Genomic DNA, 15,191 nt, shown 5'->3' with positions numbered 1-15,191 from the left:
ATAATATATATTTAATCAAAACGCTATTTAAATAATTATTATACACTCAAAAGTATTGAAATTTGATACCGTTAAGTATTGATTCGTAGGTACCAGGAATTGGTACTGTATCCATTCAGATGTCAAAGGTACTCATCCCTAGACAGCAGGCTAAAGGCTGGTTCATGCTTCTCCGTCAGCTCCGCAAGGGACAGACACACACGGATTGACGGAAGCGTTTTGCCCTCATACTTCTCCGTCTCCTGGGGAGTGTTGCAAAGCAATTCCCCGGCAGGACAACAGAGGGCGTAGCGCTGTTCTGTGGTATCCTGTCATGTATCGGTCCAAGATAGTGTGTTTATACTGTGTTTTTTTGTATGTAAGAGACGTTTTAACACGGACATATTTGTCTCTCATTCTCCTCCACCTCTTCATGCGCTCCCCACCTCTAAACCCACGTTTCCTGTCATTTCCGTCGACAAATAAAACGCTTGTTGCATATTTTTTCACTCCTCCAGTCACGGGAGGATGAAACGTTCTTATTTTAGAGTTTTTTTCGCGAGGTATTCTTCAAGCTTCTCCATGTCTGCCGCTAGTTATCCTCGGCTCTCTTTTATGTTTTTGAAGGCGCAATGGCGGCGGTGTAGCCGACAGCGGTGCCCTGACCAATCACAAGTTCTCCGTCTCGTTCGACTGATGTTTAAAAAAAGTGGGTTCAACTCCGTACGTACTTGCGTGCCTGCCGGGGCCCTACGCAAGGACGGATAATGGCGTTGCGTGTCTCCGCACTGACGCAGACGGAGAAGCATGAATCAGCCTTAATGCAGAACTAGCATGTCGCCTCATGAGACATAATGTCTGCAGTTTGGACGTATTTCAAACCAGACAGAAGGGTTAGCCCGTCGGCAATGGGCTGAGCCGTTACGATTGTTTTTAGAAGAGGCGATTTGTTTATTTATTTGCCTGTGAGTTAGTTTGTTAATGACGAATATTTGACACGTTATGCACAGAGAACCTCGCAGAGGTAACAATCAACAAAAGATCTCCATCCGCCCATTATCTCACACTTTCTCTGCCTCTCACTGCTGCCAGTGCGTGCAAACAGCACTGAAGAGGAGCTGGGGGAGCGTCTGTGATGCGCTCAACATCGTGCACAAGAGCACAGTGTTGAGTGGAAAGTGGAGATCCGTCTGTCTTTCAGAGACTCTGGAAGACTTCTGGCTATTCCATTTTGGAAAAGTTTCTTGATTTTAAAACTTTGACTTAAAGAGCAAGTCACCCCCAAATCAACTTTTTTTCTGGTAAACTATTTAAATGTGTGTCTAATCGTGCTGCAGACACGTGTAGTCACTAGTTTTGCACTTTAGTGCATTTTAGTTACAATTTTAATTTTCTGCCTAAAACTGGCAGTGTTGTGCCGTTGTCAGGTAAAAACTCTGCACTGCATTTGAATTTAAATCTGCCATCTCTATTGGCTGACCCCTTCTTTCCACCGGAGCCGTCAGCAGCGCGAGTCGGCCGCGTCTCAGGAGCAGCATGTCGCGGCCTTTACACGCCGGTTCTATTTTCTACGCGCGACGCCTCTGAAACGGGTCAAGTTCGACATTTTTGGGGAAGGAAAGACGGGAAGTCGGACGCGGAAATGCAGAGAAGCTACCGAGATTTTCAGAATAAAGAAACGTACTGCCTTCCGGTTGCTTTACTTTTAAAAAAGGTTACTAACTGTGCGTCCCCGTGAGAAGTTATCACCTAGCTAGCGGTCTCCTTTGTTTTTCAGGTCCGTATTGGTGATTATAAAACGGACAGAACATAAAACACAAACCTTTTGGAGCCATGTTGTAGTTTTCTCCTGCTTGTTGTGTTTACTGACGAAGTCACTCGTGTGACTTCGTGCTCGGTCGGTGACAGCTGCTCCCCTGCTGTTTCGCGTCTCGTGGGAAGGGCCAAGCAGCAGCTTACGCGAGCAAGACGTGCTGCTGACGGCTCCGGTGGAAAGAAGGGGTGAGAGGTACCCTAGAACGTTAGCTGGTACCATATGATGTCACAGTGTCGTTGTGAGCCTGTGTGTGTGTGTATTTGTTAGCGGCTCTGCCCTCTCGGTCTGCTAGGCAACAGCATTTGTTGTATTTTTCAAACAGGAAGTGGGAGCGAAGTGATACTCTGGTAGGGGGTGACTTGCTCTTTAAGTAACGCTCGTTATTCTGCACCTGCTTTGACTGTGTAGCGGAGTGCAGATTCATCCCGAACAGCGTTTAAACAGTCTGTCTGAGGCAAAAGTCCAGAACTTCATAACCTCTTCAGCAAGCTTCCTAAAGCTGCAGGTGAACAGTTCAGGTTTACGCAGAGCAGAAGGAATGTGCGTTCAAGCCGCAGCAGGGGAAATGTTCCTAATTGAAGTGAAATCGTTTCATTGCATTACTTATATGTTACTAGGGCACTCTGTTCAGCTTGTTTGAACTAAATATTATTTAAAAATTAATGAAAATGTAGACGCATTGAATGATTATTGTTTTAAAAATGAAAGTGACGGGGATAAATGGATCATGTGACCTCTGGCTGCGATGCTCCCCCCTCAGAGTGCATCTAAATGCAGCAGCGATTCATTTCCTACTCCAACTCGTAAAAGAATGAAACCCGCTAACCAATGTTCAGAAAAAAAAACAAACATTTTGCTTAATTAAAAATACCACAATGGAGGGCACCACAGGGAAACAAAGACTAAGCTTCTTTTTAACGCTTTAACCGTGTTTAATATGAGCCGTTCATACGTCACTCTACCAAACAACAAATACAAAATTAAACAAGAAGAAACATCTAAATTTCTCTTCCAGCAAACGTATTCGCTGTGCTTCTATTAAAAAAATGAATCAGTGTTTGGACTTATGCGTTCGCAAATCAGTCCGTGCATCATGACGTCACATGCACAAATTGCCATCATCATTTATTGGACTGATGACTGGCGGTGGGAAAAACGATAAAATCCCCCAACCCTACCAGACAAGTCAGCAGCCCCTTGTGATGTGTGCACATTGTGCATTTTACACAGCGGAAAAGATGGAGCTGCATGATTTGCTCCCTTAAAAACAAACTTTTGTCTTTCAACTTTCCTCCTCAAGTGATGCTTGTATTACCACAGCCAATCACCAAAAAGAAATAAGCACATAAATAATAATAAATTAACTTAAAGGACAACTTGAATGTAATTTCTCTTTTTCTTATTTGAATATTTTGCTGAAGTATCAAATCGCTACCAGCAGATACACACAGTCGAATGACTCTGACTCGGATCGGGCGTTAAAACGTGATCAAAATGGCTCCGGTTCGAACCTTTTGCTATAAATAAGATTTATATGTTTTACAAGATTACAGATTGCTTTTTTATCTACATACTTGATTTTCAGAGTAGGTTGATCATCTATTAAATGTTGATCTGGTCGCGTAACTTCCAGTTCATCAGTCGTCTGGTTGAGCGAACGGGTGAAAGTCATCACGACAGACCATCGACTGGTGACCTTGACTCAGAGCCAGTTTCAGAGTTCTGCTAGCACCAGCTTGTAATCTGGGATGACACACAGCAGGCCGTTGGAGGGTGAAGGCAGTGATGGTGTGTGTGTCGCTATGTCTGTTTTATTAACAGTTGCTGATCAAAACCACTGATAACTCCTAATAAAAAAGAATAACGACGCTAAAGCGAAACTTTAGGTTACTGTCGTAACCCCGGTTCTCTGAGTAACATGAGTGAGATGTCTCACTATGGGATACGCCCCTCCGCGGATTCCTCAGAAGCACTTATCTCAATACGCCAATCCTGATTGGCCAGTGACCGTGACGTACGCGTCCCCCTGCTACTATAAGTAGCAAGCGTCCCAACGTACGCACTATTCAAGATAAACACCTCTTCTCGCTTCGCCCAGCAAGAAGGGTTGTCTGGTGAGACATCTCACTCATGTTACTCAGAGAACCGGGGTTACGACAGTAACCTAAAGTTCTCTTTCTTAACATTCGTTTCGATGTCTCACTATGGGATATGGAGACTCCCGTATTGCCAGACAGCTTATCCAGCGATCACCAACCTACAGGGATATGTCTTGGCCCGCCAAAGACCCCACACTCAGAATCGTGTGAGTCATTGCAGGGACCGAAACATCAAGCTTATAGAAGCGTGCAAATGCAAGTGGAGAAGCCCAACTTGCTGCAGCACAAATCTCCTGGATTGACAGCCCCCGAAAAAGGGCCCAAGAAGCAGACAGGCCCCTAGTAGAATGGGCCCTGAGCCCAACAGGAGCCTGAATGCCCTGACAGGAGTAAGCCATAGAAATAGCCTCCACAATCCAGTGGGAAAGCCTCTGCTTTGTGACGGGTTTCCCCTTACGAGGCCCACCCCATGACACAAAAAGCTGGTCCCCCCTGCGAAGGTTCTCCGTCCGATTCACATACTCCTTGAGCGCGCGAATCGGACACAGCTTGTGCCACCGCTCCTCCTCAGGAGAGGAGAAGGGTGGCGGGTAGAAAGCTGTGAGGATAATAGGAGAAAAGGAGCCCACCACCTTAGGCACAAAGGCAGGGTTGGGCTTCAGGGACACCTTCATGTCACCGGATGCAAACTGGGTGCAGGATGGGTGCACAGAGAGAGCCTGTAAGTCACTAACTCGCTTTGCAGATACCAAAGCCAGGAGTAGCACCACCTTAAGAGACAGGATCTTAAGGTCCAGGCCGTCCATAGGTTCAAATGGAGGCCCAGAGAGGGCCGACAGCACCAAGGACAGATCCCATGAGGGCACCAGGGGTCGAGACACAGGGAGAAGCCTGCGCGCGCCCCTCATGAAGCTACACACCAGGGGGTGTTGACCTGCCAGTTTCTTCCCAAAACCCAAGTGTCGGGAGGAAATGGCTGCTAGGTACACTTTAATGGTGGAGAAAGCCTTCTTCCCATCCAACAAGTCTTGCAGGAAAGACAGAATGACGTTCACCGGGCATTGGAAGGGTGAGACCTCCCTGCCCTGACACCAGGCTTCAAACACCCTCCATTTACAGTCATATAGGGACCTAGTGGAGGGGGCCCTAGCATTCTGAATGGTTCGAATGACCGCCTGGGGCAGCTCTGCTGACACTAGCCCGCACCCCTCAGGGGCCAGGCCCACAGGGCCAGCCGTTCTGGATGAAGGTGGAAGATCGAGCCTCCCGCTTGGGACACCAGGTCCCTGCGAAGCGGAAGTTTCCAAGGTTGGCCCTCCAGGAGCTGGAAAATGTCCGCCACCCAGTGCATAGCTGGCCAGTATGGGGCCACCAGAATAAGAGTGTGGAGCTGGGTTCGTACCCTCAGCAAGGTGGGTGGTATCAGGGCCACTGGGGGAAAAGCGTAAAGCAGTCCCCGTGGCCAGTCGTGCGCCAGCGCGTCCACGCCGAGTGGAGCGTCTCGGTCGCGCAGAGGACAGTGAGCATTCTCCTTGGAGGCAAAAAGATCCACTACGGCTGTGCCGAACCGGATCCAAATCTGTTCCAACACTGCTAGATGCAGGCTCCAATCCCCGTACAGGGGTGTCCCTCTGGACAACAGATACGCCCCCCGATTCAGAACACCCGGGACATGGGTGGCTCTGATTGAGAGGAGATGCCTGCTGCACCATAGGATCAGTCTGCGTGCCAGCGTGTGTAACCGCACGGAGCGCAGCCCCCCCTGGTGGTTTATATAAGCCACAGCCAAGGTGTTGTCTGTTCTCACTAGGACATGATGGCCGGAGAGAAAAGGCAGGAAGCGCCTCAGGGCTAGAAAGACCGTGAGGAGTTCCAGATAATTTATGTGTGTCCCCCAGAGCTCTCTGCTCCACACACCCCTGACAGAGCGACCCTCCAGGAGCCCCCCCCAACCTGACAGGCTCGCATCTGTCGTGACCACTCTCCTCACGAGAACCAACCCCAAAGGCACCCCCTGTGCCAAGAGGGAGGGGTGACGCCAACAGCGGAGCGCCGTGACGCACGCTGCAGAGACCGTCACCCTGCGCGCTCTGTGGCGTACTGGAGAGAGACCCAGAGAAGCCACCCAGCGTTGAGAATCTCTCATGTGTAGACGGCCGAGTGGTACCACTGAAATAGCCGACGCCATGAGACCCAAAAGCCTGAGGCATAACGCAAACCGCACCGAACTGTGTAGGCGGAAGCGCGCCAGGCAGAACGAGAGCGCGTTCACGCGCGGTGCCGAGAGACGGGCCGTGAACGCCCCTGAGTCCAGATTCAGACCTAGAAAGGTTATTTTCTGGGAGGGGAGCAAAGCGCTTTTCTGCCAGTTTATTCTGAAACCCAGACCACACAAGGGAGGGATCACAACCAGCGTGTTTGACGCTGTCTCCTCTCTGGACCGTGCCAGCAGGAGCCAGTCGTCTAAATACGTGGCCAGCCGAATGCCCCTCCCTCTCAGAGGGGCGATCGCCGCCTCCGTACACCTGACAAACACCCTCGGGCTCAGCGAGAGGCCGAATGGGAGCACGGTGTATTCGTAACACACTCCCTGAAAGGCAAACCTCAGAAATGTCCTGTGTGGAGGGTACACGGGAACATGAAAGTATGCGTCCCTCAGGTCGATTGAGGTGAGCCAGTTGCTCTGGTGAATCAGACGCAAAAGGGATGAGAGCGTGAGCATTTTGAATCTGTACTTTCTGAGGCATCGGTTCAGGGCCCTCAGATCCAGGATCGGGCGAATCCCGGTCCCTCCCCGCTTCGGGACCAGGAAGTACCTGGAGTAGAAACCGCTCTGAGACCGATCGGGAGGCACAATGCATATCGCTCCCTTCTCCAGCAGGGAGGAGATTTCTCCCTGAAGGATGTGAGCTGACGACCCCTGGGCGTGGGAGAACACTACGCCGGAGAATCGAGGAGGAACAGAAGCGAATTGGAGCCTGTAACCCCTCGAAATTGTTCTCAGCACCCAACGTGAAGCAGAAACCGCTGTCCATTCCTCCCTGTGAGTGGAGAGCGGTGACACAGCCGTGACACACGGAGCACCAGCTCCCTCCAGAGGTTGTGGGGCAGCGGTGCTCGTGGCAGCCACTGCGCATGCGCGGGGGCTTTGTGCTTTGACGGCCCAGGCTTACGGGGACGACCCGTGGCGCCGCCCCCGCCTGGAACCGCTCATGGGTGACATTTATATTGATTTTTGCTGCGCCCTTGACATCTTGTCTGGATGCGACAGCGAACCTTTCAATGCTCCTTGAGCGTGACATGTTTGTGAAAAACAATGTGAGTGCTTGTGACGTGTGCTTTGAGCCGGCACCGCCGGCTGCACGTCCTGGCCCCACCCTGGACCGCTCGGGAACTCTGCCGGAGGGGTTCCGTGAGGGGGGGGAGAAAGCACCATGGCAACATCCAACAGGAGGAGCTGGCGAACGGGGAACCGCCAGCTGCAGCGTCGGGAGGGAAGAACTCCGACAGGCTGCCCACTTCTTCCTCCTCACCTGCTGACCGCCGTGTCTGGTGGATTGTCCCGGTGGCGGAGCAGCTTGGTTGCCGGATCCCTGAGGCCAAACTGGTCGAGGCTCTGAGCCCGAAGGAGCTGGTTGGACAGCTTGAGGCTTCGGGCGCTTTGGGATCCGGAACTGAGGCTGGGCTCGGGCAGCTGCCTGAGGCAGGTTCGGCCGAGCCGGCAGCGCCGGTGAGGGTTTACGGGGAAGGCAGAGATGAAGGGCTTCATCCTCTTTCTTTTGAGCCGCACACCGTTGCTGCATTGATGCCAGGGCAGAGCCGAAAATGCCTTCAGGCACGATTGGCATGTCCAAAATGTCCTCCTTCTCTCTCTCAGAGAGGTTGGTGAGGTTCAGCCATCGTGCACGTTCTTGAAGCACCATCATGCCCATAGCTTTAGCCGTAGCATGGACCGCGCAGCGCTGCACACGCAGGCAGATGTCGGTCAGTACGGTGATTTCCTCCCGCACCTCCGGGTCCGGCTTCGTATTCATGTCCTCACAGAGCTCGGCTTGGTACGCCGAGAGCATGGAGGAGACATTCAAAGCTCGGACCGAGATGGCGGCAGCCTTGTACGCTCTCTCGTTCAGCGCCGACTGGAAGCGGTCCGCCTTCGCAGGGAGAGCGGGAGGCCTGGAGGAAGTCGCCGAGAGCCGTGGGTGCAGGTGGGCTGCAACCAGCGGTTCCATCGGCGGCATGCAAAGCATGCCAGCCGTCTCCATCCCTTCGAAGTCCAGCGAGGAGGCTCCTTGGACAGGAGACCTGGAGCTGAACGGGTGTTTGTCCCAGGAGGACCCCACTTCTTGGAGTAGCTCCGGGAAGGCGGGGAGGAGGGGCTTTGCCGCCCTCGTGGCCTGAGGCAGCTTCTTTCCCTCGTAGCGGGATCTGACAGCCTCAGTGACCACGGTGGGCCAAGGGATGTTGAGCCTGGTCGCAGCGCGTCGGCAGACTGACTGCATGTCCAGGTGGGCGGCCGGAGAAACCGCTCCATCCCTGGGAGAGGATGGAAAGCTAGGCATGGAGGCCTGAGCGATGGGGAGAAAGACGTCGTCCTCCTCGTCCTCCTCTGAAATGAGGAGTTCCGAGGTGTCCTCGTCGTCTCCGTAGTCCAACTCCAACACATCCTCGGCGGGGTGGCTCGGACCGGCCAGTTCGAGCTGTGAGCCCCAGCTGAGTTCGGCACACGGTTCCGGCTCCGGGAGGACATGTTCGCTGGCGTCCCCAGGCGGTGGCCCAGGGGCCGGCAGGCAAGGGTCCTTCCCCGACAGGCTAGCTTGGCGCGCTAGCCGCCGGCGAAGGCTCTTCAGGGTGAAGCAAGCGCAGCTCTCACATGACCCGGGGACTTCCAATGCCAGCTGGGCGTGTTCCAGCCCGAGGCAGCTCGAGCAGACCCTGTGCGGGTCTTTGCTTGAGATTTTGTTCCCACAGGTACAGAGGCGAGCTCCTGCACCGTCGACTCCTCTGGTGGGAGGAGCGGCTTCCATGTTGGCTAACTGGTGTGTTAGCATAGAACGAACAGATGCACTGGAGTGTGAAGCTGCTCGTTATGCCCCGAGCCTATGGTGAAGGTCAGGACAGAAGGACGGTAAGTTAACGTTCGGCGACGGAGAGAATATTAGAAGGCTCCGTCTGTGAACAGTTGAGCTAACTTACCTCAGAGATAAGCGACCACCGAAGCGAGAAGAGGTGATTGAATAGTGCGTACGTTGGGACGCTTGCTACTTATAGTAGCAGGGGGACGCGTACGTCACGGTCACTGGCCAATCAGGATTGGCGTATTGAGATAAGTGCTTCTGAGGAATCCGCGGAGGGGCGTATCCCATAGTGAGACATCGAAACGAATGTTAAGAAAGAGAACAGTTTATTTAAAAACCGTTTATTGGTATTTCTCTTCATTCAGCTGAAGTGTCTCTGACAGAGCATTGTGTTAAATCCAGCCTGTGAAACACTGCCCTCATGTGGATTAATGTGTCTCCTTCCAATCCAGAAAAGCGGAACAAATGTTCTCTGAGCTTGAAGTGTGGAGTTGTGTTCCTGAGAGAGACCGGCTGGAAATCTATGAGGATGTCTTGTTCTACCTGGCCAAAAAAGAGAAGGTGAGTTGTTGTTTCATGGTAAACCCACGATGGTGGAGGGTGAAGTGACATTAGCTCAATCATCCCCTTTTGGTCCCCACACAGGAGCAAGCCAAGCAGCTTAGGAAGAGGAACTGGGAGGCTCTGAAGAACATTCTAGACAACATGGCCAACGTCACATACCGCACCACTTGGTCTGAGGCGCAGCAGTATCTGCTGGACAACCCCACGTTTGCTGAGGATGAAGAGCTGCAGAGTAGGGTCGATTTGGATATTATGTTAGTTGGAGAGGATTTCTTTGTGTTGATGCCTTTTGTGCCGACAGACATGGACAAAGAAGATGCCCTGATCTGCTTTGAGGAGCACATCCGCGCTCTGGAGAAAGAGGAGGAAGAGGAGAAACAAAAGACTCTTCTCAGAGAAAGACGACGACAGCGCAAGAACAGGGAGTCCTTCCAGGTACGAGTCCCAAACACTTCAGAGAAATGTTTTCTTCACAAAAACAAACAAGTTTCGGTTCTGAATTAAGATATCATTTTTCTGTCTCAGAAATTTCTGGATGAGCTCCACGACCATGGCCAGCTCCACTCCATGTCTTCCTGGATGGAGATGTACCCGGCCTTGAGCTCCAACATGCGATTTGCCAGCATGCTGGGCCAGCCTGGTACGCCGTGACTCGAACATAAACACGGCCGCAGATAAAAATCATCAATATTTAAGTTGTTAATGTTCAAATAATCTGTCCTGCAGGTTCCACTCCACTGGATCTTTTTAAATTCTATGTGGAAGACTTGAAAGCTCGTTACCACGACGAAAAAAGAATCATCAAAGACATCCTGAAGGTAAGAGTATGGGAATAAGGATTCGTCGCCTTGTTTGTACTTTTTTAGTTGCTTTGATGGTTTCTGATGACTAACCTCTGTCTCCTGCTTTTTCCTCCAGGATAAAGGATTCTCGGTAGAAGTCAACACCAGCTTTGATGATTTTGGATCAGTGATCAGTTCAGACAAAAGAGCCACCACTCTGGATGCTGGAAACATCAAGTTGGCCTTCAACAGTGTAAGACTCCGGATGTGTAGCGTGACCAGCGGTCCCACCAACGCAGATTCACATCAGTTTGTTTGAGTCACCTAGAGCACAGGTGCCAAACTCGGGCCCTCGGGCCAAATTTGGCCCACGAGATTAGGGATGCACCGATGGATCGGCATTTGATCGTAATCGGCCGATAGTGCCCCTATCGGTTTTGATCGGAATTTTCAAAATACAGGTGCTGGCCAGTAAATTAGAATATCATCAAAAGGTTGAAAATATTTCAGTAATTCCATTCAAAACGTGAAACTTGTACATTATATTCATGCAATGCACACAGACCAATGTATTTCCAATGTTCATTACATTTAAATTTGATATTCATAAGTGACAACTAATGAAAACTCCAAATTTGGTATCTCAAAAAATTAGAATATTCTGAAAAGGCTGAATATAGAAGACACCTGCTGCCACTCTAATCAGCTGATTTACTCAAAACACCTGCAAAGGCCTTTAAAAGGTCCCTCAGTCTTGTTTTGAAGGCACCACAATCATGGGGAAGACTTCTGACTTAACAGCTGTCCAAAAGACAATCATTGACACCTTGCACAAGGAGGGCAAGACACAAAAGGTGATTGCTAAAGAAGCTGGCTGTTCGCAGAGCTCTGTGTCCAAGCACATTAACAGACAGGCGAAGGGACGGAAAAAATGTGGTAGAAAAAAGTGTACAAGCTCTAGGGATAACCGCACCCTGCAGAGAATTGTGACGACAAACCCATTCAAAAATGTGGGGGAGATCCACAAAGAGTGGACTGCAGCTGGAGTCAGCGCTTCAAGAACCACCACGAGGAGACTCATGAAAGACATGGGATTCAGGTGTCGCATTCCGTGTGTCAAGCCACTCTTGAACAAGAAACAGCGCAAGAAGCGTCTCGCCTGGGCCAAGGACAAAAAGGACTGGACTGATGCTGAGTGGTCCAAAGTTATGTTTTCTGATGAAAGCAAGTTCTGCATTTCCTTTGGAAATCAAGGACCCAGAGTCTGGAGGAAGAGCGGAGAAGCACAGAATCCACGTTGCATGAGGTCCAGTGTAAAGTTTCCACCGTCAGTGATGGTGTGGGGTGCCATGTCATCTGCCGGTGTTGGCCCACTCTGTTTCCTGAGGTCCAGGGTCAATGCAGCCGTCTACCAGGAAGTTTTAGAGCACTTCATGCTTCCTGCTGCTGACCAACTTTATGGGGATGCAGACTTCACCTTTCAACAGGACTTGGCACCTGCACACAGTGCCAAAACCACCAGCACCTGGTTCAAGGACCATGGTATCCCTGTCCTTGATTGGCCAGCAAACTCGCCTGACCTTAACCCCATAGAAAATCTATGGGGTATTGTGAAGCGGAGGATGCAATACGCTAGACCCAACAATGCAGAGGAGCTGAAGACGACTATCAGAGCAACCTGGGCTCTCATAACACCTGAGCAGTGCCACAGACTGATCGAGTCCATGCCACGCCGCATTACTGCAGTTATTGAGGCAAAAGGAGCCCCGACTAAGTATTGAGTGCTATACATGCACATTCTTTTCATGTTCATTCTTTTCAGTTGGCCAACATTAGAGAAACAAACATTTTTTCATTGGCCTTTAGAATATTCTAATTTTCTGAGATACCAGATTTGATGTTTTCATTGGTTGTCACCTATAAATATCAAAATTAAACGTAATAAACATCGGAAATACATTGGTCTGTGTGCATTGCATGAATATAATGTACAAGTTTCACGTTTTGAATGGAATTACTGAAATATTTTCAACCTTTTGATGATATTCTAATTTACTGGCCAGCACCTGTAGATCAAAGCAAACCGATCAGGTAGGGTTGTCACGGTAACCAGTGTAGCGCTAAACCCCGGTAAAAAAAAAAGTTGACAATAATAACGGTCTTGTTTTAAAAAAAAACTATATTATCTTGGTGGGTTTACTGTGGCTGCGGTGTAGGCGCGGTGACCCTTACCAGCCACCGTATCATCTGCAGAAGTTGCCGGCGGCACATGCACGCTTTGTTTACAACAAAACTTTCTTGAAGCTAAAGCTGAAATAATGGTCAAAGGAGGAGACGGCAACACTCAGGAGGACATTTATTATCCCTCAAAGAAGACAAAGTCGGAAGTACGGGCATATTTTAGATATTTGAAGAATGCCGAGGGAGTTTATAGAAGACGGGCGGCTATCCTGTTTGCAGCACGAGCAAAAAAAGAGTCTGTGAAAGGCAGCAACGCTTCAAATCTCATGACACATCTGCGTGACCATCACCCACATCTCTACAGTCAACGCAAGGCAAGCTAACGTTAGCGTTTTAGCTAAAATGCGTGATCTGAGGATTTGGGTCGAGGGAGAATGCAACGAGTCGCTATATAAAGCAGCCGCAGCGCCGCTACCTGCATATAAACCGTGTCGCGGACACCGCCATGTTGAAATGACGCTACGCATTACGGGGCTCCCGGGGCAGATAAGAGTTGGTCTCTCTCCGAGAATAATTGTGAATTTAACAGTGGTTACTGCTTGATGAAATTTTCCCACATCTGCAAAGCTCACTGGAAGGACAAAAACCGAGGACAATATTTTCCTGATATAGGGTTTATTACTCAAGTAAGGGTAAAAAAGTATCTGATTAGAAGGCTACTTGAGTACTGAGTATCATCTGATCTAATATTTTTAAATGATGACATCAAACAGACATAAAACAAGAAGTTATGGGCAAATATTGGTATTTTAAAGACTAAAGTGGAAAAATGTAAACAAATAAACAACATAATTACAAAATAACACATTTTAGGCAAAATTTAGACACAAACTGAGGACAATATTTTCCTGATATACAGTTTTTATTTAATTGTGTGAAAATGTAGCACGTAAAAAAAAAATACCGTGATAGTACCGAAAACCGTGGTAATTTTGGTCACAATAACCGTGAGGTTAAATTTTCACACCGTGACAACCCTAATACAGACCATTTTAGATTAGGTTACATTTCCTTTATTCCCAGATTATGTAGTTTGTAGCACTCATTATAATGTAGAAAATTTCTGGCCAATCCACGTGATCGGTATCGGTGATCAGCATTCTTTGATATCGGTATCGGTGATTGGCAGCAAAAAACCTGATCGGTGCATCCCTACACGAGATCAAATATATATAAAAATTTGCTCGCCAGCCCATTTGGCTACAATGACTACAAATCCCATAGTGCTTTGCGGTATTAGCATGTCATTCGAAGCGCCCCCTCCTTTGTTTTTCCAGTCATTAGTGTCTGCTATCATTCGCCGAGCGTTTCGCTGCCAGGAGAGCGGGGAAGGTGGTTATAGTTGCATACAGAACCTTTCGCTTCCATGCTTCTACCGTGAGAGCAGGGTGGGGGGTTTGATTTTGTAGCCGTGGCGCTAGAGTTTCAGCCCCCTATGTGGGGGAAACACTGGGCTTGAACAGGTAAGCATCAGTTAATCAGAGTGGAGCAAACCGAGCTTGAGTTATTGTGTTTTTATGCACTTTTTCTGCTCTGAAAGCTAATAGGTGAGATATTGCATTTTCATTTAAGGTAATTACTTATTTTTTTGTTTAGTTGTTGGCCTGTGGGAAAAAGTTTGGACCACTTTTAAAACGGGAACTGGAAAGATGAATAGAATAGAAATAGACCAGAAAATCCCTTTATTGTCCCTCAGTGGGGAAAGTTTGGTGTCAAATTAGCAATAAAATTACATCAGCAAAAAAGGAGAATTAAATATAAACAAGAAAACGTAAAAAAGAAATACAAACCAATTCAAAAGATTAATAATAAAAACTGGAGGCATAATAAGTAATGAATACCACTGACACGTTTTGTTGAAAATTGACTTGCTCGTGTGCAGTTTGGTTACTCCACATTCAGTGTTACTGCAAAAATAAGTTAGTTTCCAAATGAAAAGGTTCAACAGCATCTGTAGATAAAAGAAAATGTGCACATTTGTATGTCTAAATATTAAAGAGCAAGTAACGCATCGTAAACTAACTTGTTTTTGCTGATAACCTGTAGAGATGAGTGTCTAATGGTGCTGTACACACGTGTAATCATTAGTGTGGCAGTTTAGCGCAACTTACTCTAAATGTAATATTTCAGCCCAAAACCATAATTATATCTCCATCTTCAGGTTAAAAACTGCTCCACATTTATGTAGAACCAGCTGTAGCTGAAAAACGTCACGTTATCCGCAAATAACTACGTGGCTGCACCGCTCTGGTCTCCAGGTGAGGCAGCCGCACCTCCACCCGACTCGGCCACTCACCTGCCGGTTTGACACATTAGCGCTGGCAGCCGCTCGCCTACTGGAAAAAAATGCCCTCCTCCCCCTTTTCATCTAATGATCACGATTGCCCCGTAACAGGAAACCCTTCAGGATGCTGCAGAATCTGTGTTTGCTTTCCTCCTGAGCGGTAAGTCTTGTGTGAGTGTGTGCTTGTGTGCACACGCACGCGCTCGTTAACAACTCCATTTTAGATAGAGAAACTCCAACAGTGCACACGGGGGCGTTGAGGGGGGTGCGGTCTACCGCTGCCTCAGTGCCGCTCTCTCGGTCCACCAGGAGACGCCTCTTTCAGAAGCGTTTTCCTAACAGGAAGTGTGG

General features: G+C 49.0%; 1 protein-coding gene across 1 annotated transcript in view; it reads left to right on the top strand.

The window, feature by feature from the left end:
- Positions 1–15,191, top strand: part of prpf40a (PRP40 pre-mRNA processing factor 40 homolog A) — a 29,957-nt gene that overhangs the window by 13,025 nt on the left and 1,741 nt on the right. The window contains exons 15-20 of the mRNA XM_015966638.3: positions 9,422–9,530; positions 9,615–9,765; positions 9,835–9,968; positions 10,059–10,173; positions 10,260–10,351; positions 10,452–10,568. Of these exons, the coding sequence (XP_015822124.1) occupies positions 9,422–9,530; positions 9,615–9,765; positions 9,835–9,968; positions 10,059–10,173; positions 10,260–10,351; positions 10,452–10,568 (718 nt within the window). The remainder of the gene's footprint in view (positions 1–9,421; positions 9,531–9,614; positions 9,766–9,834; positions 9,969–10,058; positions 10,174–10,259; positions 10,352–10,451; positions 10,569–15,191) is intronic.

Source organism: Nothobranchius furzeri, chromosome 14 (genome assembly GCF_043380555.1).
Source record: "Nothobranchius furzeri strain GRZ-AD chromosome 14, NfurGRZ-RIMD1, whole genome shotgun sequence".
NCBI classification, from domain to species: domain Eukaryota; kingdom Metazoa; phylum Chordata; class Actinopteri; order Cyprinodontiformes; family Nothobranchiidae; genus Nothobranchius; species Nothobranchius furzeri.
The sequence above is the reverse complement of the archived record's forward strand: the minus strand, read 5'-3'. Positions and strand labels throughout refer to the sequence as shown.